Source organism: Lolium perenne, chromosome 1 (genome assembly GCF_019359855.2).
Source record: "Lolium perenne isolate Kyuss_39 chromosome 1, Kyuss_2.0, whole genome shotgun sequence".
NCBI lineage: Eukaryota > Viridiplantae > Streptophyta > Magnoliopsida > Poales > Poaceae > Lolium > Lolium perenne.
This window is the reverse complement of record NC_067244.2, coordinates 83,153,228-83,179,849: the sequence shown is the minus strand read 5'-3', so window position 1 is coordinate 83,179,849 and position 26,622 is coordinate 83,153,228. Positions and strand designations below refer to the sequence as shown.

The window sequence follows — 26,622 nt, the reverse complement described above, 5'->3', positions numbered from 1 at the left end:
TTGCATCTTGGCATGAATCTCTTGATTTGCAAATGTTGTGCTTCTTGCAAAAGTCTTAATGAAACCTCTTTATTGTGAATGTGAGTAATTTGAGATGAGTGCATGTGTTGGGAAGTATTTTAAATCATGCTCATGATTCATCCATCCCAACTATGCCTATCTAGCAATTTTGTTGCATATCAATTCCTCAAGGCTCTCACATGTGCAATATAGATGAAAGTGCAAATTTAGTTACTTCTTTTGGTATCCCCGTTTGTGATACTTGTTGCCTTTCTCAAATGCATCCCAACTATCTTCTATCCCTTGTTGATATTTGTGATGTATTTTAGTTGTTTGTGGTTGAAGTTCATGAATGTACAATAAGATAATATTGAGCCTTTGGCCATGCTATTAAGCAAAAATCTTATTGGTATATTGCATGACTTCGTCTTGGATATCATGCTATTTTTCTTGTGTATCTATTTGGTGTGTGCATGTTTCTTTGTGGATAAATATCTTTGTGATATTGTCCACTTAGAGAAACTTATACACATAAGAGATGATACATCTCCATTTGATATCTTTTTTATTTGTTGCATGTTGATTGGTCATGCTAAGAAATATAATTCATTGAAGACTATGATGATGCTTTTTGCTCATCCATATAATAGTCTTATAATATGCTTTATCATGCCTTTCACATATCTTCTTGGTTGAGCCTTTTATTATGGTGCCTCTTACTTTTTGCTCAACTATTTGTTTGTTGCAAGTGTTAAGCTTATTTCTCTATCTATGATCTATTCCAAATGTTTGTGTTTTAAATGGTAATGAGGGAGTGAGGATTCCATGTTATGCATATTGTATTCAAATACAACATTTTAATTTATGCATGTACCTTGGGGAGCTTCCTCATTTGATTTAGAGCACTATCTTGTGGTGATCATTAGAGTTTGATTCACTTGGTATCTTTTGTTTTTGAATGATATTATGGGAGTGATGATTCCATGTTTGTGCACTTTATACTCCAATGCAAATTGTCTAGTTTTGTGCACAAACCTTGGGAGCTTCCTCATATTATTTAGAGCAATCTTCTTGATCTTATCATAATATCTATCTTTCTTTTGGTATCCTCTTTGTGATTCATTTGGTTGCTTGCTTCATTTGTTGAAGCTTCTTGACTTTGTTATCTTTTTGCAATCTTTGATCCTATCTATAGTGTGATTCCTTCCGAATATTCGCCATTGGATATGTGCATTTGATTCCACTCAAATTATGAGAAATGCACACGCTATGGAGGAACTCTCACTATATTAGCCTTTTAAATTTTTCACCCATTTCGGCAATTGGTGCCAATGGGGGAGAAGTTTGGAGGGTTTAAGGGAATTTGGTTATGTCTTTGCTTTGTGCTTAAGCATGTGCCTTCATTGCATTGCATCTTGTTGCTTTGCATAGTTGAATCTTTAGAGGAAACTCCACTAGGCTTTGAATGCCAATATATGCAATGAAAGTCAAGATCATTCACACATGCATATATTATGGGGGAGTTTGCTCTATATATTCAACTTATTTGTTACTTAAATTCCTTATATAAACCCTCTCAAAGAGATTGTCATCAATTACCAAAATGGGGGAGATTGAAAGTGCATGGAGCCCCCATGTGTGGTTTTGGTAATTAATGACAATCCCTATGGACTAATGTTTGCATTGAGTTATATTTGTAGGAGTTGTCCATAGGCAATTCTTGAACCATATGTTGGCTTCAAGGTTGCAATAAGAAGAAATTGATGAAGGATATCAAGTGTCAAGTATGTCTTGAAGATGAAGATGAAGTGAGCCCTCAAGCTACTTCAAGACATCAACATGATGAAGAATGAAGAAATGAAGTGCAAGTTCAAGATGAGCCATCTCGAAGAGATCCTTTGCTTGAGTCTTGCCATCCATATGGTGATCATGGATATGTGAAGATGCGCCAAGAAGAAGCTCTCCCATGGTGGATTATGGGGAGCAATCCACAAGACTTCGTCAAGCAAGCACAAGCAAGAAAGGCGTTCCATCTTGTTGAGGTCAAGATCGTCGTCATCGAGCTCAAGTGGAATGCGCAAGTATAAGGTTTGCTCTTGATAGGGTTTGTTTCTCACCGGTCTCATAGTGTAGTTGGAGACCGGTTTATAGTTTAGTTGCCGTACTATCAAGAGGGCTCTCGAGTGAGTAACTCGATCGTATCGTTCGGAGAGAGCTCAAACCTTTGCATCCTTGCATCATCTTTCTTGGTTGTTATTTGGACCTTATCCATGTGATGTTTTAGAGCTTGTGCTTATTCTCATGACAAGCTCTAGTTCATCGAAACGGATTTCGCATAGATCACTTGTTGCGTTTTCGAGTTTGGTTCATCATCTTTCTTGGTTTTATTTGGATCTTATCCATGTGATGTTTTAGAGCTTGTGCTTATTCTCATGACAAGCTCTAGTTCATTGAGAATGGTTTTTCCATGGGCAACTTGTTGCATTTTCAAGATTGGAGGTTTTACCGGTATGTCTTTTTGAGATAGGTCAAACCTTTCTTCATTTGTTTCTATCCTCCTTTGCTGGACTATGATGTTTCTATGCATATTGTTGTAGAGCTCGTTGTTGTGATTTCAACGAGCCCAAGATCATCGAAATCGGAGTCCGGATGCAAAAGTTATGCCCGTTTTAGTTTTGGTGTTTCTGCTGTTTTCTTAGGCCGGATCGGTTGGAAATATGCGGGCCGGATTATCCGGGCCGGATATTTCGGAAATATCCGGCCCCCCGAAATCGTCTAAGGACCGGAAGAAAAGCAGCTCTGGATAGGGGCCGGATTTTTGGCCGGATTTTGTCCAGGTTTTGTCCACGAGGCCGGATTATCCGGCCCCCGTATAAACCGGCCCCAACTTGGGCCGGAATATCCGGCCCTGTTTTTGCCCAAACGGCTCGATTTTCTTGGGGGGTATAAATACCCCCCTTCTTCCTCCTTGGGCTGTGCTTCTCTCACTCTCTCTCTCCTCCATTGTTGAACTAGAGAAGCTTGCTCTTTCTCTCAATCCCTCCATGATTCTTGCCCCCATTTGAGGGAAAAGAGAGAGGAGATCTAGATCTACATTTCTACCAATCAAATCCATCTCTTTGTGAGTGGAACTCTCTAGATCTTGATCTTGGTGTTCTTTGTGAATTCCTTTGTTCTTCCTCTCTTATTCCCCCAATAGCTTTTGTAGCTTTGTTGGAATTTGAGAGAGAAGGACTTGAGCATCTTTGTGGTGTTCTTGCCATTGCATTTGGTGCATCGGTTTGAGTTCTCCACGGTGATTCGTGGTGGTGAAAGCAAGAAGGTTGTTACTCTTGGGTTCTTGGAACCCTAGACGGACTCTAGGCCTTTGTGGCGGTTTGTTGGGAGCCTCCAATTAAGTTGTGGATGTGTGCCCCAATCTTTGTGTAAGGCCCGGTTTCCGCCTCGAAGGAAATCCCTTAGTGGAACCGTGACCTAGGCCTTTGTGGCGAGGGTCACCGGAGATTTAGGTGAGGCGCCTTCGTGGCGTTCGGTGTGTGGTGTGAGTACCGCATCTTGGGGTGAGGCCTTTGTGGCGTTGGTGTGCATCGAGCAACCACACCTCAAGGTGAGCCTCTTGTGGCGTTCGGGAGCACTAAGCAACCGCACCTCTCCACCGGAGATTAGCACTCGCAAGAGTGTGAACTCCGGGATAAATCATCGTCTCCCGCGTGCCTCGGTTATCTCTATACCCGAGCTCTTTACTTATGCACCTTACCTTGTGATAGCCATCGTGCTTGAAGTTATATATATCTTGCTATCACATACTTGCTTGTATTGCTTAGCATAAGTTGTTGGTGCACATAGGTGAACTCTTGCTTAGAATAAGTTGTTGGTGCACATAGGTGAACCATAGTATATATGCTTTGGGCTTGACAAAGTAAACGCTAGTTTTATTCCGCATTAGTTAAGCCCATCTCGTAAAAGTTTTAAATCGCCTATTCACCCCCCCCCTCTAGGCGACATCCGTGTCCTTTCACTTCCATCTTAGAAGCAAACACTTGTGTCAACTGTGCATTGATTCTTACATATTTGCATTCATCATATTACTTTATGTTGACAATTATCCATGAGATATGCATGTTGAAAGTTGAAAGCAACTGCTGAAACTTATATCTTCCTTTGTGTTGCTTCGATGCCTTTACTTTGAATTTATTGCTTTATGAGTTAACTCTTGTGCAAGACTTTTGATGCTTGTCTTGAAAGTACTCTTCATGAAAAGTTTTGCTATATGTTATCTATTTGTTAGCAACTATAGATTATTGCCTTGAGTCACTTCATTCATTTCATATGCTTTGTAATAGTATGATCAAGGTTATGTAAGTAGCATGTCACTACAGAAATTATTCTTTTTATCGTTTACCTGCTCTGGACGAGCAGGAACTAAGCTTGGGGATGCTGATACGTCTCCAACGTATCCATAATTTCTGATGTTCCATGCTTGTTTTATGACAATACTTACATGTTTTGCTTGCACTTTATAATGTTTTTATGCGTTTTCCGGAACTAACCTATTAACAAGATGCCACAGTGCCAGTTCCTGTTTTCTGCTGTTTTTGGTTCCAGAAAGGCTGTTCGGGCAATATTCTAGGAATTGGACGAAATCAACGCCAAACATCCTATTTTTCCCGGAAGCATCCAGAACACCGAAGAAGAGTCGGAGGAGAGCCAGGGGGCCACCAGGAGGGTGGGCCGCGCGGGCCACACCTAGGCCGCGCCCCCCTATGAGGAGGCCGCCCTGTCGCCCCTCCTGCGCCGCCTCTTCGCCTATTTAACCCCTTTCGACCTAAAAACGCGATACCAATTGACGAAACTCCAGAAAGACTCCAGGGGCGCCGCCGCCATCGCGAAACTCCAATTCGGGGGACAGAACTCTCTGTTCCGGCACCCTGCCGAGACAGGGAAGTGCCCCCGGAAGCCATCTCCATCAACGCCACCGCCTCCATCATGCTTCGTGAGTAGTTCCCCCATGGACTACGGGTTCTAGCAGTAGCTAGTTGGTATTCTCTCCTCCATGTACTTCAATACAATGATCTCATGAGCTGCCTTACATGATTGAGATCCATCTGATGTAATCGGTGTTGTGTTTGTTGGGATCCGATGGATGATACATTATGATTAGTCTATCTATAAAGTTTGTGAAGTTATTGTTGCTGCAATCTTGTTATTCTTAATGCTTGTCACTAGGGCCCGAGTGGCATGATCTTAGATTTGAGCTCTATATTATTGCTTAGATTGTATCTACAAGTTGTATGCACATGTCACTGTCCGGAACCAAAGGCCCCGAAGTGACAGAAATCGGGACAACCAGAGGGGATGGCAGTGATGTGAGGGACACATGTTTTCACGGAGTGTTAATGCTTTGCTCCGGTACTCTATTAAAAGGAGTTCCTTAATATCCAGTAGTTTCCCTTGAGGCCCGGCTGCCACCGGCTGGTAGGACAAAAGATGTTGTGCAAGTTTCTCATTGCGAGCACGTACGACTATATTTGGAAAACATGCCTACATAATTAATGATCTTGATATTCTTTCTTAATGCTTTGATTCCTATCAATTGCCCAACTGTAATTTGTTCACCCAACACTTGTCACTTATTGGAGAGTTGCCACTAGTGTAGATCGCTGGGAACCCCGGTCCATCTCTCATCATTATATACTTGTTCTATATGTCATTGGAAGTAGTATCAACTATTTTCTGGTGCCATTGCTCTCATATTGCTATTATCGCTTGTGTTATCACATTACTGCTCTCATATTATCGCTACTTTCACATCACCCCTGTTGCTAGTGCTTTTCCAGTGCAAATTAATTGACAACTCAGTTGTTAAGGCTTATAAGTATTCTTTACCTCCCCTTGTGTCGAATCAATAAATTTGGGTTTTACTTCCCTCGAAGACTGCCGCGATCCCCTATACTTGTGGGTCATCAAGGTGCTACACCTCATAGATTTAAATTCCTAAAATTTGGATATAGTTTAAATGGACTAGTATTGACTACATAGCCAATATTTTGCTTCTAGCCCATGATCATTACAGAACCCATAGCATCTTTTCACATAGCAAATTAGGGTTTGTTAAATGTGAATTATTGCAATTGGATTCACTTCAAAATTCACAATGGTTGATTTTTAAGATTTATTTGAATACTGAAAAGTATCTGTTTTGTTATTTTTGCTATTCAAAAACTACACAAGGTATGGGGTTGAGACCAGTGAGGTTAGTTAGAAAATTTCATAAGCTTTCTATAGCATTTTGAATCACCAGATTTGGATTTGTAGATTTAAAGCTATTCAATTTTTAGCACTGCATCAGTATTGAAATTTGCTGAAACAAATTAATTCTAAATTGAATTAACGGGCTTAGGCGGGAAAGGAAATGGGCCAGAATGGTTTAAACTGCGAAACTGGCCCAGCCCAGTAACGTTTCACAGCCGCGGGCCAGCTGACAAGCGGTCCCACGCGTCAGCGACTTATAACTGCCGAAGCGGTACCTGGCAATATCGACCGTGCGATTAGAGCTGGATCGGACGATGGGGGATCGTCGTCAACGTCGGGGGAGGAGGCCTGCTGCGCCGGCGAGGTAGGGGGTCGGGGAGCGTCCTAGGCCGCCGGCGATCGAGGGAGAGGGGCGAGGCGACGTTGTCGATGGTGTAGAGGCCCCTGGTACAGCGGCGAGGCTCGGGGCGGCTCCAGGCGATGCAGATGATCTGCGGGCTCCGGCGACTTCGAGCTCGCAATTGGAGCTTCTCCGGCGAGGTAGGATCAAATTGGTGGGTGGAGAAGGGGCATGGATGAGAGAGGAGCAGTTTGTGTGAAGAATGGTGGCTCGGATCTCCTCTATTTATAGCGGGGTGAGAGGACCGGCGGGTGCTGTGAAGGGGTCGACGACGAGGTCGTTCCAGGGAGCAAAGGGGCAAGCTATGGAGTGCATCTTGTAGGCGACGTCTAGGTGAGTCTCTGGGTATAGCTGGCGCGTCCAAGGGACGACGGGATGGCTCGGTTTGCTTCCGCGACAAGGACAGTACGGGGCGGCGGACTTGCGATCATGGCGATGGCGACGGTGCACGCGCGAGCTCTGGAGCATGTCTACGGCGTAGAGGAGATGTTGGCGACGCGCTAGGCAGAGGTAGGCATGCTGGGGGAGGACGAGGGCGACGAGTCGCGTGGCGCTCTGGCGCGCCCAGTGACATGCCAGGGCGCGCTCACCGAGTGCCTGGCAAGTTTTCTGGCGTGTCTGGGCACGCGCGTTCCGGCCAAGTGCTGGTGTCTCTTTGCTTAGGGAAGGTACTAGCATGCTCGGTGGAGTGCAGAGAGGCTAGTTGGCAAGGTGAGATGGGTAGGGGAGGACCAGAGAGAAAGTGAGGAGGGTGGCCGGCATGGTACTTGACATGGATGATATTTGATCATGGCATCGCTTTAACCAGTGCCAAATGGCTTTGTTTGATGCAGAGGAGGTACAGGAGTCATGATCACATATGATCATGCAAGGTTTAGGCAAAAATCCAGTGGGTATAAGCATGTATGCATAAAGTGAAATGATGCCTGCCAAGTGCTCGATGAAATGGCCGCATGAAGGTTTTGTTCGAATTTTGGATTTCTTTTTGGTGGAGCTCAATCATATAATTAAAGAGTTGGAATGGTGGTGGTTGTGTTCAATTTGGAGTTGTTTTGCAAAGTTTCAAATTTGAGGTTGATCTTCACTTTGCTTCACATACACTATTTGTCACATTCATACTGGTCAACCTAGTCAACTCTAGCCATGGTGGTCAACATGAAAGTTACTCACCTTGACCTGGTCTTGGATGACATGGCTTTGGTTGACCAAGGTTGGTTGAGGAATCAGAAGATAAATGGGTGCAAAGGGGTGAAGAAAATAAAAAGGGGACATATGACCATTATCACATGTAAGTTGAATTTGAGATTTCCTTTGATTTGATTCTTGTTTCTTTGATGCAATTGTGTTTGTTTATCATATATAAGAGTTTTACAAACAATAGATCAAGCAATGGTGGCCTTTGGTGAAGATTTGCAAAAGTGGTCTTATGTGTATGTGAGTGAAATTGGGATTATCTCACCATTTGATTTCTCTCCATTTGATTTGACTTTTCTTGACTCTAATGTGGTTCTTATTAGTTTAGAAACATTTTAAGACCATTGAAACCAATTCAAATGGTCTTGCTCAAAGATTTGCAAAAAATGGCCATAACACATAAGAGGTGATGTGTCAAATTTCATTAAACTTGTAAATTGTTGATCTTGCTTTACTTGGACTTGGGTTAGGGTCAATTTAGTGTTACATTAGGTTTGGAGATGGTTTCCCATCATTTGGTCAAGGTTTAAAGTCATAGGGCAAGAATTGGGTATTATGGCTATGTGTCACATATGCCTCTATGCATATGTTGCATTTGAGTTCTAGTTTGACTTAGCTTGACCCAATTGGTGTTGTTGAGTGTTGAAATGGTATAGAGGAGTGATCCCACCATTCACAACATGTATTAGGGTTAAGATTCTTAAATTCACACATTTGCTATTTTACTCTCATATGCCTCTATGGCATTTTTAGTTTCTTTTTATTTTCTTTGGAAACAACTTGGATTGGGTTTGATAGGTACTAGGTAAGGTGTATGAAGGTTTTCCAAACCTCTAAGCAAAGTAGAAAAGATTAGGGTAAGGTTTTATAAATATAGCCATAGGCACATATGCCTTTTTCTTATTTAATTTCCTTTTATTTTATTTTAACTAGGATGGTGAAAAGAGGGGTGAGGTTTAGGGTTTAAGATCACTTCAAAATACTAATAACAAGCAATCATAGCAATAACACAAGAATTAAGCAAGATCACTATGTATCATACTTAATTTAATAAAAGTTTTTGTTGGTTCCAAAATTTGGAACTAGGGAAATTCATTTGTTTTGTTTTGAATTTTTGGGATGTTACACCTACAAGGTAACACTAAGAAGCATGTTTTAAGTCTCATGGTTCGTATGGCTCAACTAAATGATACTCTTGAGAAAAAGTGCCAAATAGAGAGAGAAGACTCTCTAGAAATACATGCTCTTAAAAATGCTCTTGAGGAATGTCAAGAAACTATAGCATCTCTTGAAGAGAAGCTAGAAAGTCTTGAAGAACCTCAAGATAAACTTAACAAGCTCACTAAAGCTAGAGATCTTGCTAGAGCTAAGACTAAAGTGCTTATAAAAGAAAAGGCCAAATTTGGTGTTGATCATGAGAAACTTGTGAAGGATCTAGATGAACTAGACAAGGCTCACAAAGCCTTGAAGAGTGAATACTCTCTCCTCTCCGAGTCTTATGAGCAACTTCAAATTAGGATTGCTTCATATGACATACCTAGTACCTCTACTCCTTCATGTGATCATGCAAATATTATTGGGGAAAATGCTAGGTTGAAGGATGAACTTGCTAAGGCCTCATCTCCCCAAAGTAAACTTTCCTTGGATGATCTTTTGAGTAAGCAAAGGTCAAACAATGGGAAGGAGGGACTTGGTTATAATACCAAGGCTAAAAAGGCTAACAAGAAAAAGACCAAGCCCGCACATGAGAAAGCTAATGGTGAAACCCGAAAGGGCAACACCATTAATGATGATGGTGCGGGAATAGATAACCCTCACTATGTTCTCTTTAAAGATTATTATGGTGATGTTTATGCTAAATATGTTGGCCCATATGATGGTTATGTTGCTTGGTCTATTTGGGTTCCAAAGACCCTTGTTGCTAACAAAAGAGGACCCATTGAAAAATGGGTACCTAAATCCAAGAATTGATCTCATGTAGGACTATGCCACCGGAGGTTCAAAATGGGTACTTGATAGTGGATGTACAAGTCATATGACCGGCGGCAAGAACCTCGTCAAGGAGTTGAGGCCCAACATAAATCATATCACCGTCTCCTTTGGCGATAATTCTACATCCGAGGTATTGGGTTTTGGCAAGGTTGTGGTTGCACACAACATTACTCTTGTGGATTTCATGCTTGTCAAAACCCTTGGTTACAATTTGCTTTCCGTTTCCGCCCTTGGCAAGATGGGTTTCGCCGTCTTTATTGATAATGATATTGTGGTCCTCTTGTGGAGCAAGACTCTAAAAGTCGCATTCGTTGGGTATCGCGAACACAACTTGTATGTGGTGGACTTTTCGGGGACCACCACGACAAGTGCGATGTGCCTATTCGGAAAGGCGGACGTGGGTTGGTTGTGGCATCGCCGCCTAGCCCATGTCAACATGAGAACTTTGCAAAGTCTTCACAAGGGGAACCATATTGTGGGACTAATGGAAAATGTGTCTTTTGCCAAAGATCATGTTTGTAGGGCTTGTGTTGAAGGCAAAATGCATGACTCTCCGCACCCAAGCAAGACCATCATCTCTTCCAAGAGGATCTTGGAGCTCCTTCATGTGGATCTCTTTGGTCCCGTTACTCATGCAAGTCTTGGTGCGAAGAAACATTGCTTGGTGATTGTCGATGACTACTCAAGATACACTTGGGTCTACTTTCTCAAGACAAAAGATGAGACTCACCAAATATTCATTGACTTTGCTACCGAGGTGCAACGCCAACACAACCTCCTCATTATGGCAATAAGAAGTGACAACGGCTCCGAGTTCAAGAACTACACACTCAATGATTTTCTTAGTGATGAGGGGATTCGTCGTCAATATTCCGCTGCTTACACCCCTCAACAAAATGGTGTTGCGGAGAGGAAGAACCGGACTCTTATGGATATGGCAAGGTCTATGATGGCGGAGTATAAATCCCGCTATAACTTTTGGGCCGAAGCCATCTCCACCGCTTGTCACTCCTCCAACCGGCTCTATCTCCGCAAGGGCTTGAACAAGACTCCATATGAAATACTCACCGGGAACAAGCCTAATATCTCATACTTCAAGGTGTTCGGGTGTAAGTGTTTCTACAAAATCAAAGGAGTTCGTTTATCTAAATTCTCTCCTAAAGCTTTGGAGGGTATATTTGTTGGTTACGGTGCCGAGTCTCACACTTATAGAATCTTTGATATAGCCTCCGGGATTATCATTGAATCTTGTAGTGTGAGGTTCGAAGAAAATGATGGCTCCCAAGTGGGGCAAGTTGATGTGTGTGCAGGTGATGAAATACCTCAAGATGCCATAGTAAGAATGGGTGTGGGATTTTTCCGCCCCATTGAGGGACACGGTGTGGCGTCTCGGGAAGGACTATGCTCTACCACGGTGGAGCCCTCATCTTCTCAACATCAACAAACCCCATCAAGTGAAGCAAATGATGCACCAACCCAAGAACAAGAACCAAACCCTCCCTCTAGTGTGCAAGATCAAGGACAAGATCAAGGGCAAGATCAAGGACAAGATCAAGGACAAGATCAAGGTCAAGATCAACCAAGAATTCATGATGGTTCTGGCGAGTATCCATTTGATATTTGATCCGCACCAAATGATGTCCAAGATCAAGCACATGATGTTGAGCACTCACAAGAAATTGTAGTTGCTCAAGTTGAAGGTCAAGACGGGGACCCAAAAGATCAAGTTGATCAAGTGATACCTCCAAGGCCAAGAAGAACCAAGGAGGAGATCGAGGCCCGTCGTCTAGCAAGAAGAGAAAGGAACCTTGAGCTTCGTGATCACACTCATGATAAGGTTCTTGGTGATATAAGGGCAAAGGTTTCCACAAGAAGGCAATTGGCTAATTTTAGCAACCATCATGCTTATATCTCCTTAGTGGAACCCAAGAAAGTATTTGAAGCTCTTGAAGATTCGGATTGGTTGGAAGCTATGCACGAAGAACTCAACAACTTCAAGCGCAACAAAGTGTGGACCTTAGTAGAGAAGCCAAAGGGGTGCCGCAATGTTATTGGCACTAAATGGATATTCAAGAACAAGCAAGATGAGTATGGAAATGTTGTGAGGAACAAGGCAAGATTGGTGGCTCAAGAGTTCTCTCAAGTTGAGGGAATTGACTTTGGAGAAACCTATGCTCCCGTGGCTCGCCTTGAGTCCATCCATATCCTTCTTGCTTATGCATCGCATCATAACTTTAAGTTACAACAAATGGATGTGAAAAGTGCATTTCTTAATGGTCCTTTGCATGAAGAGGTTTATGTTAAGCAACCCCCGGGGTTCGAGGATCTCAACTTCCCTAACCATGTCTACAAGCTCGATAAAGCTCTTTATGGTCTCAAACAAGCTCCTAGAGCTTGGTATGAGCACCTTAAGGAATTATTGGTAGACCGTGGGTTTGATGTTGGGCTAATCGATCCCACTCTTTTTACTAAGAGGGTCAATGGGGAGCTTTTCGTTTGCCAATTATATGTTGATGATATTATCTTTGGCTCTACTAACAAAGCTTTCAATGATGAATTCTCAAAGCTTATGACCGATAGGTTTGAGATGTCTATGATGGGAGAGATGAAGTTCTTCCTTGGTTTTGAGATCAAGCAATTGAGAGGAGGAACCTTCATCAACCAAGCAAAATATCTCCAAGACATGCTCAATAGGTTCAAGATGACCGAGATGAAAGGTGTTGCCACTCCTATGGTTACCAAATGTCATCTTGCACTTGATCCCAATGGTAAAGAGGTGGATCAAAAGGTATATCGCTCCATGATTGGATCCTTGCTTTACCTTTGTGCATCTAGATCGGACATAGTGTTGAGTGTTGGTGTGTGTGCAAGGTATCAAGCTTCTCCTAAGGAGAGCCACATGATAGCTCTCAAGAGAATCTTTCGATATTTGGTTGATACCCCAAGATATGGTATTTGGTACCCCAAAGGCTCAAGTTTTATTCTCAATGGATACACCGATGCGGATTGGGCGGGAGACAAGGATGATAGGAAATCAACCTCCGGGGCTTGCCAATTTCTTGGTAGGTCCTTGGTGTGTTGGTCATCTAAGAAGCAAAATTGTATATCTCTCTCCACCGCCGAAGCCGAATATGTTGCCGCCGCAAGTGGATGCACTCAATTGTTATGGATGAGGCAAACTTTAAAGGAATACGGTGTCATTTGTGACAAAGTGCCTCTATTATGTGACAATGAAAGTGCTATCAAGATTGCCTATAATCCGGTGCAACATTCAAGAACGAAGCATATTGAGATCCGGAATCATTTCATTAGGGATCATGTTGCCCGTGGTGATATTGAGCTTATCTATGTTCCTACCAAAGATCAACTTGCCGATATATTCACGAAGCCTCTTGATGAAGCAAGGTTCACTTATTTGAGGAATGAGCTAAATATCATTGATTCAAGGAGTATAGCTTGACCATCTTGCAAACACACCTTCGTCTCAAAACTTTATTTGGTTTAGATGTGGGCATGGAAATAGGGGGAGTGCGGTTTAAATTATTGAGCTATCCCTCCCCCCATAATGCCAACATTAAGAAATCATTCTCTTTATATCATATGTTGATATGTGAGCTTCAATGATGAGTAGTGGCTTGGACCCAATATATATCTTCGCGGTGCCATGCCACAACACTCATATATGGTGGCCTAGGCCACCACACTCTTCTTTGTGAAGAGTTGGAGTTATTTGGATCTTATCGCCTTTTATTTGACAACTCCATGTTCTTATGGGAAATCACTCTAGTTTGGCCTTATTTGCTCATATCTTGCAAACTTGAGTGACCATGTACCATTAACAGTTTGTATCTTCTAAAACCTAAGCCTACTCTCACCTATAAGCCATTTCCATCTTGCTCATTTGTCATGTTTGGTAAAAAAACTTGGAGTTTGAGGTTTTTCGGTCGGATGATCTAGGTTGCTCCATCTTATTGGTAAATTTGCACCTTATATGTGACGTGATACATTATTGCATCGCATATGGGTCATGCAAATAACCAACGAAAGATGGGTCGGATTCCCGGTGATTCTGGAATTTTCCAGAACCCCGGATAATCCGGCCCCAGGACACCCCGGAAAATCCGGCCCGGCCGGATTATCCGCCCTAAGCTAGGGCCGGATTATCCGGCCTGGGCAGATCTTGAAAGGGTTGAGGACGAGGCCGCGGGGGGGGGGCAAACGGTTCACACCACCCCCCACGCGCCTCTCTCTCCTCTCTCTCCTCTCAAGTTCACCGGACCTCTTCCTCCTCGCCGGAGACGCTCCGTCCGCTCCCTCTCGGAGTTCTTAGGTGGATCGGGTGCATCTCCTCCCTAGCTACCTTCTCCTCCAAGCGGTTTCCACAATGGATGTGGGTATGATTCACAATCTCTAACCCTAGATGTTGTGTTTTATATGTGCTATTTTCTTGGTGGAATTGGTGTCTAGTTGTTCCAAATCAAGTGTTGTGTACTCCTTTTGCATGCTATGAGGCCGATCTAGTCTTAGACAAGCTTTTGATTGGAAAACTGCAAGTTTCGCAGGGCCGGATTATCCGGCCCCCGCGCAGGCCGGATTATCCGGCCCGGCCGGATTATCCGCCCCCAGGGGACACCGGATTATCCGGCCTGGAGCTTCATCGCCGCTGCAGTTTTTGCTTCAATCTATCATGTCTAGATTTGTACCGACTTATAGCATGTTTCTCGAGTATATTACCGTATCTTACATGACTTATGAGCATTACCTTCTCTTTGCTACCCGCCTTTGCTTCTCACAGGTGGTGCTTCTCGGGGTGGTCGGAGACGCTCTAGGCATGATCGCTCAAGTGATGAGTTTGCATCCAATGCACCTCGCAAGTCTGTCACCTCAAGGCGGAAGAACAAGGAAGTGAGGGAAAACTACAAGGCCATGGATACAATCTCTTATTCCGCTATCCGCATGAAGAACTGGTATGAAGATGTCCCTAGGGATGAAGAGATAGAGGGCAGGAGATACTGGTGCATGGAGCAGGAGTTCATCTACAAGGACGTCTATGAGCCCATGAAGAATCTGAGACCCATGCAGTACCTTATGGCAGTCAACAATCGCTTTGAAGATGCTATCTGGGTAGCTGGCAGGATGGGCCTGAAGGATATCATGAAGATTCAATGTGACTATAGCCCAGAGTTGGTGAAGCAATTCTTTGCCACATTGGCAATCAAGAAAGATGATGACCGCACTATGGAATGGATGACGGGCTCCACTCACTGTAGTGCCACTCTACGCCGATTTGCTGGTTTTCTTGGAGTTCCCGCAGAAGGTGGTCGTCGCCTTCATGGACCACAGAAGACAAATAAGAATGCACTGGTTCATCTCTATACCTCAACGGGCACAGTTGGTTCTGCCAAGGGACTACTTCCTATCTACAGTCAGTTGCTTCGATTCTTTCGGGCAACCATTTGCCCAAGTGGTGGTAACAATGATGCTCTCAGGGGAGCCCTTGTGGATCTTATGCACCTCAGCTATAGGTGTGCTCGTGATGTCGATGAGGAACGGGATTTCACTCTTGATGTCATGGACTTCATATTCCATGAGATCCATGATGCCATGGTCTCCCGGACCACCATACCATATGCACCCTACATCCAGCTTCTCATCAACAACTCTGTGGCTTTGGGTGGTGAAGACTTGAGTGGGTATCCTTTGGTGAAGCACAATGTCAAGAAGGCCTACAGGCTTAAGCCAGTCTCTTCTGCTGTACCTGCACCTGACACTTTCATGGGTGATGCTCGTTCTAGTGGTTTTGCTCCTGCTCGCCATCCTGATGTCCCGGCTATGAGGAAGCAAGTGAGCCGGCTTAGTTGGTTTCAGCGTCACATCCTTTGCATGAACATTGAGATCCATAAGGAGAACTATGCGGCTAGCCGAGAGCGTTCTGAGATTAAGCATACTCAGGCGGTTATTCTACACAAGCTCAGTGGTGATCAAGGACCCCCGCCTCAGCCTCCAGCTCACCAGGGTTACAGTGGATGGCATTCTGCACAGGTTCCATGGAGTGATCTTGATGATTGCCTTCAAAGGTCCAACACCTCTCGCCGCTCTCCGGATGCACCTGACACTGATGATGAAGAAGAGGAAGCGGCATACCAGTCCGATGATGAAGACGCCTCCGAGTGATTCCCATGGGACGTGTAGCATCGCGCTTGTCCCCTTTTTGGCGTCTCGATGCCAAAGGGGGAGAAGTGTTCTATTAGGACTCTCGGGGATTTGCATGGTTTGGGCACAAGCATATGCGTTTATCATTCTTATATTGCTTGTGTTCCCTCTTATTTGAACTATTTGGTTTGTTTGTGTGCCGTTCAAAACTATGTGCTATGTGGTGTGAGACATTGTTATGGTTTTCGAATTTCTATTTGTTGAGATCAAGGATATTACATTATGTGTGATGCTATATCTCCGTATTATATATCTACACATGGGTATGATTTCTTGCATCCTATCTCAACTTCATATTTGTCGATGTCTATTGTTAGAGCTCATGTTGGATATCTCTTGTGTTGAGGCACCTCACTCCTATGTGTTGTGTATTTGTATTCAAATGCAAATTACTTATATGCACACATGTAGGGGGAGTGCCTCTATGTTTTGCCATCATGCTTGTCTCTATAGTGATTCTCTTGCAAATCCGTATATTATCATCAAACACCAAAAAGGGGGAGATTGAAAGAACATCTCTCACATTATGTTTTGTGTGTTTGATGTCAATATATGTGATACACTAATGTTTGTTTAAGTGGTACAGGGATTACATAGATACATATTCTTGTGTGTTGGATATGGTCGGTCTGTCAAAAGAAAAACAGCAAAGTTGGTCAGGCCTGATAATCCGGGCCGGATATTGTTGAAATACCCGGCCCCCAGTTTTCGGCTAAGTCAAATGAGGAAAAGCAGCGCAGTATAGGGGCCGGACATTTGCCCGGATATTGTCCCGGTATTGTACCAGGGCCGGAATATCCGGGCCGGATATTTTAGAAATATCCGGCCCCCTCGAATTTGGCTAAGGACTGGAAGAAAAACAAGTCTGGCATAGGGCCGGACATTTGGCCGGATAATGTCATGGTTTTGTCCCGAAGGCCGGATTATCCGGGGGGGCGGATTATCCGGCCCTTACTTAGGCCGGAATATCCGCCCCCCCGGAAGCTGCAACGGCTCATTTTTGTGGGGGGGTATAAATACCCCCCTTCTTCTACCTTGGTTGCTTGCTCAATCATTGCACAAGAAATCTGCCAAGCCACCTCCATTAGAGCCACCTCAAGAAACTCAAGATTTGCAAGATCTCCTTCCTCCCCCAACCAAAGCTCTTGATCTTTGGAGATTCGAAGGAGAAGACACCGATCTACATCCTCACCGAAGCGATTCTCATTTCCCCCTCTCTTGTTTGAGGGATCTCATGCTAGTGTTCCTATTTGGTTCCCTAGTTGATTTGTGTTGATGTATTGTTGTTGATTGTTGTGTTGTAACAGATTTGGGAGCCTCCAATTCGGTTGTGGATGTGTGCCCCAAGAACCTTGTAAAGGCCCGGTTTCCGCCTCGAGGAAATCCCTTAGTGGAAGTGGGCTAGGCCTTCGTGGCGTTGCTCACCGGAGATTTGAGTGAAGCCTTCGTGGCTGTTGGTTTGGCTTTCGTAGCAACCACACTCCTCCAAACGTAGACGTACCTTCTTGCAAAGGAAGGGAACTACGGGAATCATCTCCGTGTCATCGCGTGCTCCACTCTCGGTTACCTCTATCCTATTCTATCTCTTATATTGCCTAGCTATATCTTGCTTAGTTGTTAGCCTTGTCATATAGGTAAATTCACTTAGTTGCATATCTAGAGAATTTACCTTTTGTGTCAAGCCTAAATTGAAAAAGAACTAAAAATTGGTTAGCACCTATTCACCCCCCCCCCCTCTAGGTGCGGCATACGATCCTTTCAGGGGCCCTCGACGAAGGGGCCAACGGCAACTGTGCCGATGGCGACGTCCCACCGTCGGGCTAGCGACTGCGTCGACGGCCAGACGTGTGCCGACGGCTCCTATGACTGTGCCGAGACCATATTGTGTCGACGGCAAGGTGCCGATGGTTGCCGTCGGCACAGGCGTGGGCCGACGGCCGTCGGCCCCTCGGCGGGTTCCCTTAGTGTTGTTAGAGTGCAGTAGCTGACATAGAAGAAGGGAGTAAAGAAAGAAGTGGATCAATAATGAGAGAGATAGCAAGTCGAAGTACACATTCGCATTCGAAGGTCGCGCTTCTAACTTTGAAGCTCACAACCTTGCCAAGTTTGTTTTAAATCTAGGAACAGGTTGGAGGTGGCGTTTTGGCTCATAGGAGCAAATACTTCCATTATATAAAATAATTAAAAATTTATTTTAAAATTGTTAAAATAAATTGATATAAATTTTTTGGTGTGCATCGTGTCATTCTATGTTCGTGCACAAATTTTCATGGAGTGATGTGTATAAAAAAGAGAAAAAAATATGCTGTACGTAGTCGTGTTACGACATCAAAATTTGTCTTTTTTACAGGAGCCACGTAAAAAAGTTTATTTTTTTGAAATTTTGTGTACCAACATAAAATGTCTAGATGTACATGTAAAAATTTAGTTTAGAATTTTTTGACACTTCGAAATGTGGATTCACATAATGGGAGCAAATGCTCCTATGAGCCAAAGTGCATTTCCCGGAACAGGTCGTCCTATATGGCTTGTAAATCCTTATTCTGCTACTAGCCCTGTAAACATTATATCAAATGAATAAAAAGCTTGGCAGGTTGTTCTACAAAAACCTACTCCGTATTTAGTGCCCTAATCACCATATGCATAAAGTTGCAAGTTCTTCCAAGTGCTAATACCCAACTGCATACACACAATACCGAGGCATGAACTAACTCATGTGTTACAGCCGTATAAAAATACTGTTCCGTATAACCCTGATTCTAATCCATAATATAGCAACCATCATATTAAATCTTCTAGTTAGAAAATACTCTTGCATGTCCGCCATCAACATCTCAACTCAATACTCTTATATCTCCGCCATCAACAACCCCTTTATTGGAAAAATCAACAACTCAACTCGACACTCGGGCTATGGCTCCGTTATTTTTTGTGATTGGAAGTAGGACACTAAAAAAAGCAAAAAACGAATACACAGATGGTGAAGTCGCTAGCACTGGAAGTTTGTTCTATGTTATGACAGTTGGCTGGTTTCTTCCGGTGAAGTCCTTTAGTTTCGAGATAGACAACGCTAGGTCTGCATCAATAATAGTGGACAAATTATGTGTTTAGCATATGGTCATAATCAAGCAAATAGATGCAGAATAGTTCACTGGAGAAGAGTTATAGCAGTCACCTATTAAAGGCTTCAAAGCTATTTGAGCATCGAGGCCATGCTTCGAGGCATCGGACTCGAATTGCTCAATGTATAGGCGGATCGTTGCTCCAGCCGATCCAGTTCCCTACAAGATCACAACTAAGGAATTAGGATCAAGTGTTAATTAGTAAAAAGTCTTCAAAAACTCGGTGTTATGCCTGTACCGATAGGCGGAAGATAATCCTTGATCCATCGCTGAAAACAAATCGAAGTCCCTGTTTCGATACACTACTACCATCTACCTGCAATATTAAGGGAAAATGTAAACTTGTGCTAACTATTAAACATAAACAGAGAGGGAGGCAAAGAAGGGAAGTATATAAGATTTACGGGATCAGTGTAACTGAAATCATCGGCAAACTGAAGGGTGTAATCTCCTGCATCAAAATATCAATGATATCAGGTTTGGACGAAACTTTGATCTATATAAGAAATAAGAGCACAGATATATATATATATATATATATATATATATATATATATATATATATATATATATATATATATATATATATATATATATATATATAAAAATGCAATATAACCAACCATATTTCTCTCCAGGGCTGCTCTTCGAAATTAAATCTCTGAGGTGTTCCATCATCTTATTTGCGCTCACAGATTCACACTCCTAAAAGTGAAGAGCATGGGGTCAAGGGATTTTCCAGGCTTATTTGTCACATAAGGTGTACCCCCCTGTATACAATTTCAGGAATCTATTTGATCAAATACCTCATAATCATATCTGGAAAAGAAATTCCTGCCATAGGTTGCCCAGTGCTCCCTAGCTACATCTTCCACAGATACAAGTCTCTCCCCCACCTTCTTATCCTTGTTTCTATGCGCAAGTATGTTGAGCCAAGCCAGAACAGCCCTGGAAGTCAAGAGTTCACCAAGTGTATTATTGGTTGATATCAAGGATTCAAGGAAAAAATGAAGCATTTCACATGTAAGCCAACTATATTTTTTTCGCAATTTAGCCTTTCCAAGCAGTTAATCAAGAGTATGATTAGTTGCTTATAGAGATTTAATTATCTGTTTGAAAGTTACACCTGGGAATCTGGGATATCTAATAAAAGTGAAAACCATGCATGGGGAAGTTACAACCATGTATGAGCAATTTACTTCTTACCAGATGCCATCCTTCTCTCTGATGTGATCTGACCCTGTCCCGAAACTTTCTTCTCCACATATAGACAATTTTCCTGCATCCATTAGGTTCGCAAAAAATTTCCAGCCTGTTGGAACCTACAAAGTGACACCACATTGTTTGAGATGTTCCAGTAGAAGCTACAGAAATGTGACTATCTGAATATAGTCTAGCACATTTGATTCTTAGACAATAGTACCTCAAAAAATGGAACCTTTAATTTTTCAGCCACACGATCAGCAGCACCACTGGTTGGCATTGATCTAGCAAGTCCCTAAAAGACAAGTCATTGATCAAACTTAAAGAAGATTCTTATCTTTTCCAAGGCTAATAGAGAAATGAGAAAACAACAAGAGTGTGGAATCTAATTACTTTTAGGCCAGACTGGAAATAAGGAATTGCCGCCTGTGCATTGGCTGCGATCATCGCAACAGAGTCTGATGGTGTAACAAAGAACCTTTTTCCGAGAATCATGTTTCGATCTCCATCGCCTGCAATTATCATTGTTATCTGGCAATTATTTATAATAAATTATTCCTTAAATTACAAAGAAACGTCAGAAAAGAAAAAGAAGAAAATCAACAATAAGCAGATGACTGAATTTCCGCTGTCCAGAATAGTACACTTATGGAATTCAACTGAACATTAAGAGGTAATATTGGTAGACACAAAGTATCAAATGAGGACTCAATATGTAATTAAAGAACTTGGTAAAATTTTACTATATGATTACCGTATATATTTACAGTGACGAGCAACTTTGGGACTTGGAGTAAATTACTCAACTACCCTGTATATGGCTATAAAAGTCGTCATTCTCTGGAAAGTTACTTCATGGTCTCACAAGGGTCGGAGTACTTATGGGCATTTCTCTTTTGGTTGCTAAAAGTGCACATGATATGTGCGAAGTAAATTAAAATTTGGAAGATCCAGTAGTAAGAACATACAAACTAGGTAGTAGTTTAAACATACCATCACTTGCTGCACCGAAGTCAGGTGCACGGCTTCCGAACATTATAAAAACTAGCTCCTTGGCATAACTGTGGAAAAATATAAGTAAATATAGTAACACGGAAATTCGGCAAGGTTTGATTGGATGGATTATTTACATACGTTAAATTAGGATCAGGATGGCCATCTCCAAAATCTTCAAGAGGCACTCCATTTAGTATGCAATCCTGCAAACCAAGTTTAAATTCAACATCAGATGTTCCTTCAAACCCATTCAAATTTTCATCTGAAGTAATGGATATGTCACCGCATCAGCTCCAAGTTTCTCGACAAAAATGGGTCCCGCATATGCACCAGTTACTGCATGCATGGCATCAAATACGAATCTGAAAATCATGGTAAATGATCAATTGTGATTATTGTACTCAATTCATTAACCCAAGAACATTAAATTACAGAATGTGGTTACAGTTATTGAGATACAGATGTTAAGAGAGTTATTGCAACTGCTACCAACATGACCAAGACAAATACGGAATCAGAAAGGGTTAGTAGAAACCACAGGTATGGTGGCCTTGAAAACTCAAAAGCGGTACTATTTAGTTGCAGGCTTTTAGTTTGTTGTACATTCCTTGAATAAATAACATTCTTGAGAAGATTTAAAAACCAATTTGTCAAGTTATCCTTAAATATCAGCCAATGACAATATGCAGATTATAAGGGTGTAGCAGTTATATTCTCGAAGAAATGAACACTTGTAAGAGAGAAAACGAAATCCACAGGACCTGAAATCAGGACGAGAAAGAAGATCCTTGATAAGTTGGAAGTCAAACACATTCTGCAAGACAAAAACAAAATATCACTTGAGTAAGAAAATAATTATTAGTGTTATATTAATATCATCATATACCTCCATTAATTCAAGGTAGTCTGAAACAGGATCTATCACTTCTACAGTGAAATCATCATAACTTGTGACTCCAAGAGTGGCCAAATCAACATCAGGAATATCTGCTGTTTTTATTTCAGAAATCTGTAGCAGAAGATTTCCATTAGGAGGAACAAGACAACAGGAAAGAAGCAATAGGTCTATGGAATATAATGAATAATAACCTAATAAAAGGATGCTAAAGCTTCATACCGAAAGTGTGTTCCCATATATTTGGTCAGTAATGGTCTCTGGTGCTGGTTGCCCACTGCTATAATTAAACTGCAAGAGAACACAACATTAGGATAGCGGAGTATGTCACCTATTTGACACACGAAAGTGTATCATTTGAATATATCACATATTGACAGTTAGATTTTGCAAAATACTTGTTAAAGCATGCATAGCCATGCTGCCAACTATTCAACTTACCAGAGATTTAACAAATATACAACACGAAATTACGTCTGCACACAAAATAATTGTTGAACCGAACTAAAATACAGAATTGCCCTTTCTTTCATTTTCAACCAAGAGTCAAAGGCAGGAAAAATATATGTTGACAAATACAACCATAAACAGAAATACATATGTCTGATTTTCTCCTTGGTATTTCATCCTTAAAAGTCTACTCGGACATGCTACTCATATCTTAATTTCTCGAAATAGAAAAGTATTTCTTTCATACTATTTCCTCAAACACTACATGCCATTTTCTGCTAAAAGTAAATATAATTTCTCAATTAGCGAAAGAGGTCTCCATTTTTTTTTGTTATGGCATCACCTTTATACCCCAATCGTTGTCTGGTCCACCTGGATTATGACTTGCACTCATGACAAAGCCACCGCTAGCCTGGCGAAAAATGAAAACTGCAACTAATAAAAGATAGATGAAACAGGTGGTGATGCACATAATGAGTGGAGTGAGATAATAGACATACTTTTCTTTTACGAATTACAGCAGATACAGCAGGCGTTGACAGCAGACCATGCCTACAAACAAGATGACACATTTGGATATGATACAAACTATCCATTTGCACATAACATGGTACAGCAAGCCAACTCAAGTGGCCAACAAACAGGTTGAGCTGTAACATAGTATGGTTATTTTTTTTTATGTATTTGCATCTGGTAAAGTATAATTAACATGCCAAGTGCAATAAGGCTACCTAATTCATTGGAATACTAGTTCAACAAATACTCCTACTTCTAGAAGTTACTATTGCATCCCCTTAAGCCAAGAAGGTGAGCTACTGATTACTCACCTGCCAACAAGGATCTTCCCAACACCGTTTCCAGCCGCAACCTTTATGATAATCTACATTAAAACGGAAAATATATCATATGCATAAGCAAACATCGCGCAAACACATGTGAACTACTGTTTCATTTCTAGCAGCACCTGAGCAGCCTCCACATTGAAGTACCGTCCATCACCCCCAAGTACAAGTGTTTTACCCACATAATCCTCCGGTGGCAATGAATTGAACAGGGCCTTAATACCACAAGAAATGGAGAAATCACTCTAACTGAATCTTCATAAGTGATCTTGCAAACAATAAAGTAGTAACATTTAATATGTGCAAGGGTGTACACACCTGAATCCAGTTGGCGAGGTAGTTCTCCTCCTGGAACACTTTGACCTGATAGGCCAGCAAAAAACGAGTTGATTAAGGGATGGAAAGTATGGAACAGGTCTACTTTACACCCCTCAACTCCTTAAGACCTCAAATTGGACAAAACACGATCAAACCCTGATAGGACCTTGCACATTGTCCTAGCATAATATGGATGCACATGATGCTGATGAGTTACTGAACATTAGCTAAGCTAAGTGCACATTGATTTCGGGATCTTTGAGGTTGAAATGGACTCGTTACTTGAGGAATTACACAAGCAACATTTCCAAGCAAATTAGGCTGCTGAAACCTGCAGGATTCGGAAACAGAAGAAGGCGTACCTTTTTCCTCAACCCGCTAGTTCCAGTCTTCTGCCCCTCGACGGGCTTGGTGGGAATCGACTTGATCTGCAGAGAGGATTACCATCGTTCCATGATACTGTTTCAACTAAACACGTAGTAATTGGCAAGTTGAAAATCCCGAAATTCGCACGAATAACAACAGCATTGGTCACCGCCCAACAGCAGAGTGCGAACACATGTAGTAGTACTCACAACACAACCATAATAAATAACAGAGAAAACATAAATGGAGAGGCAAGCAGATAGATAATCATCCAAGAGCGCCCAAAGGGTAGTTGCTATCCACGCGAGGCGAGAGGTGCCGAGAAACAAGTGCAAATTCCGGATCGCAGGGTAGAAGAAATCCACGCCAAGATAAGGCTGATTCCGGGCGACGGGGAGAAGCATTTGGCGACCCGAATCATGGGGAGAAAAAGAACTGGAGCCGCAATTGAGCCGCAATTGCGCCGCGTGAAGGGATACCCTGTGCGGTGCCGGTGCGGACCCGACGAACCGCACCGTTGGTTCCATTCCACCACCCGAAACCGCACGCACCACACTAGAAGTCTAGAACACTGCGCTGCGCTGCGCGACCAAGGAACCAACGGGGAGAGGAAGGGTGGTACCTTGAGCGCCTGTGCGGCGGAGCACCGGACGATGACGAACGAGGAGCGGCGCCCGGCGGCGGCGCGCGGCGGCGGGGGCGTGGGCGTGGGGCGCGCGGTGGAGAGCAGCGGGCGGAGGCGGAGCGCGTGCGACGCCATCACGATGGCAATGCGGACGCGGCGAGGGATGATGGTCCGGCGCGGCGCGGAGAGGACGGAGAGAGAGTGAGCTGTTGAGAGTGGGAGTCGGGGAATGGGGGAATTTTATTTTTTGCCCCTATTTTCTTTGCCACTCTATGATTTGCCCTTGTTTACCTGGTACTCTCTTTTTTGCCCCTGTTTTCTTTACCACTCTACCATTTGCCCTTTTTGTATTAATGTGAATTGGCTTCTTTTTTTTGAGTACAAATGCAAAAATTGGAAGACGAATCTACCCTGGTCGATGTTCCTTCGTTCGAACAGACCGAGCCGCGCCGCGGCGGCCGTCATTGCAGCGCCGGTCCACTAGCAGCCGTTGCCGTTGGTGATGTTCAGCAACATCGCGTTTCTTCCCCCGGACACCTCTATGTCTCTTCCAGCTTCGGATTGACGCCTCCCCTACCGAATACGCTGTTCTTCTCCAGGTCAGGCGAGATCCTTGTTTGGCTCCCTTCTTATATCTACGGCGCGCCCCTGTCCGGCCTAGCCACGGCGCCCCATCGCTGCACCACCTCCGCTGCTCCGGCCTCCACCGCCTAATGCGCCGTCCCGCCGCCGCCCGTGCCGCAGACCGCTGCACCGATGACCCTTGTTGCTGCCCCTACGCGCCCACCCCTGTAGCTTTGCCGCAGGGCGCTCCACCTCCGCCTCTCAGAGCTTTCCCTGCGTGAATCCCACGGCCGCCGCCGTCCCAAGATGAGTCGGGCTTCTGTGTTCGAACGGGGACAAACGCGAGGCAGAAGGTCAAACAGCCAAGGGGGTAATTTAGTCATTGCGTGTGGACCAATCCTGTCAAGGGGCAAATAATCAAGTGCCAAAGTAATCTGGGGCAAAAAAGAGAGTACCAGGTAAACAAGGGCAAATCATAGAGTGGCAAAGAAAACAGGGGCAAAAAATAAAATTACCCCGGGGAATGGGGGGCGCGAGATCTTATGAGGAGGAGGCGATACTTCACCTGTGGTGCGCGCGTGTCGGGCGAGTTGAGAACTTGAGGTACAGAACGGACGGCCGAAGCCGAGGCGGCGACACGTGACGGGGGTTTTTTTGCACGGGGAAAAGGTTCTTGGCTTTTCTCGGCCAGCTCGTCACACTCGGTGCTGTCCGCTAGCAACACTCGTGCAAGTTGAGCTGGTTTCACTGTGCCTCCTGCGCTAGTTTCGTTTTCCCTTTTATATTTTCACGTGCGAGATACATGTGTCCGTACACGATCGCCGCAACGGAGCATCACTGCTTCCTTTCCTGTCAGATACGAGCCAACTGACAAAACAATATGGACCGTCAAATTAACGACAGTCTGCCTATCGACACGTTTGCGAGTGCTAACCACGTACTTCAACGAGTATACATACTCCTGAGTCCCGAGGGCACGAGCAATGGGAGCCTACAATACAGATGAGGAGAGGCTGCTTACTTTTCCCTACTCCCTCTCTCACGCGTGAACAGTTCCTGAACCTTTCTTCCCTCTTGCCGGGTCTCTCTCTTCTCCTCTCCGCCGGAGTAGCCGGCCGGATATGGAGGGGAGATGGCGCCGGAGTAGCTAGGTTCCTTAGGGGTTGCGGCGGTTTGCCGGTAGTGGGCTG

The 26,622-nt window shown here is 43.4% G+C and overlaps 1 protein-coding gene across 1 annotated transcript; it reads right to left on the bottom strand.

The window, feature by feature from the left end:
• Nucleotides 1-18,808: 18,808 nt before the first annotated feature.
• Nucleotides 18,809-25,094, bottom strand: LOC127303631 (phosphoglucomutase, chloroplastic). Its single transcript, XM_051334345.2, has 22 exons — nt 24,866-25,094; nt 24,240-24,305; nt 23,878-23,922; nt 23,682-23,774; nt 23,545-23,597; nt 23,218-23,269; nt 23,061-23,129; nt 22,490-22,558; nt 22,259-22,381; nt 22,134-22,186; nt 21,656-21,734; nt 21,511-21,575; nt 21,370-21,437; nt 20,770-20,888; nt 20,597-20,671; nt 20,380-20,495; nt 19,980-20,121; nt 19,797-19,878; nt 19,578-19,624; nt 19,412-19,489; nt 19,227-19,332; nt 18,809-19,127 (listed from the first exon to the last, which is right to left on the bottom strand). Exons 1-22 carry the CDS (start codon nt 25,001-25,003, stop codon nt 19,060-19,062), a joined length of 1,806 nt encoding a protein of 601 aa, XP_051190305.1. The 5' UTR covers nt 25,004-25,094; the 3' UTR covers nt 18,809-19,059.
• Between the last annotated feature and the right edge of the window lie 1,528 nt (nt 25,095-26,622).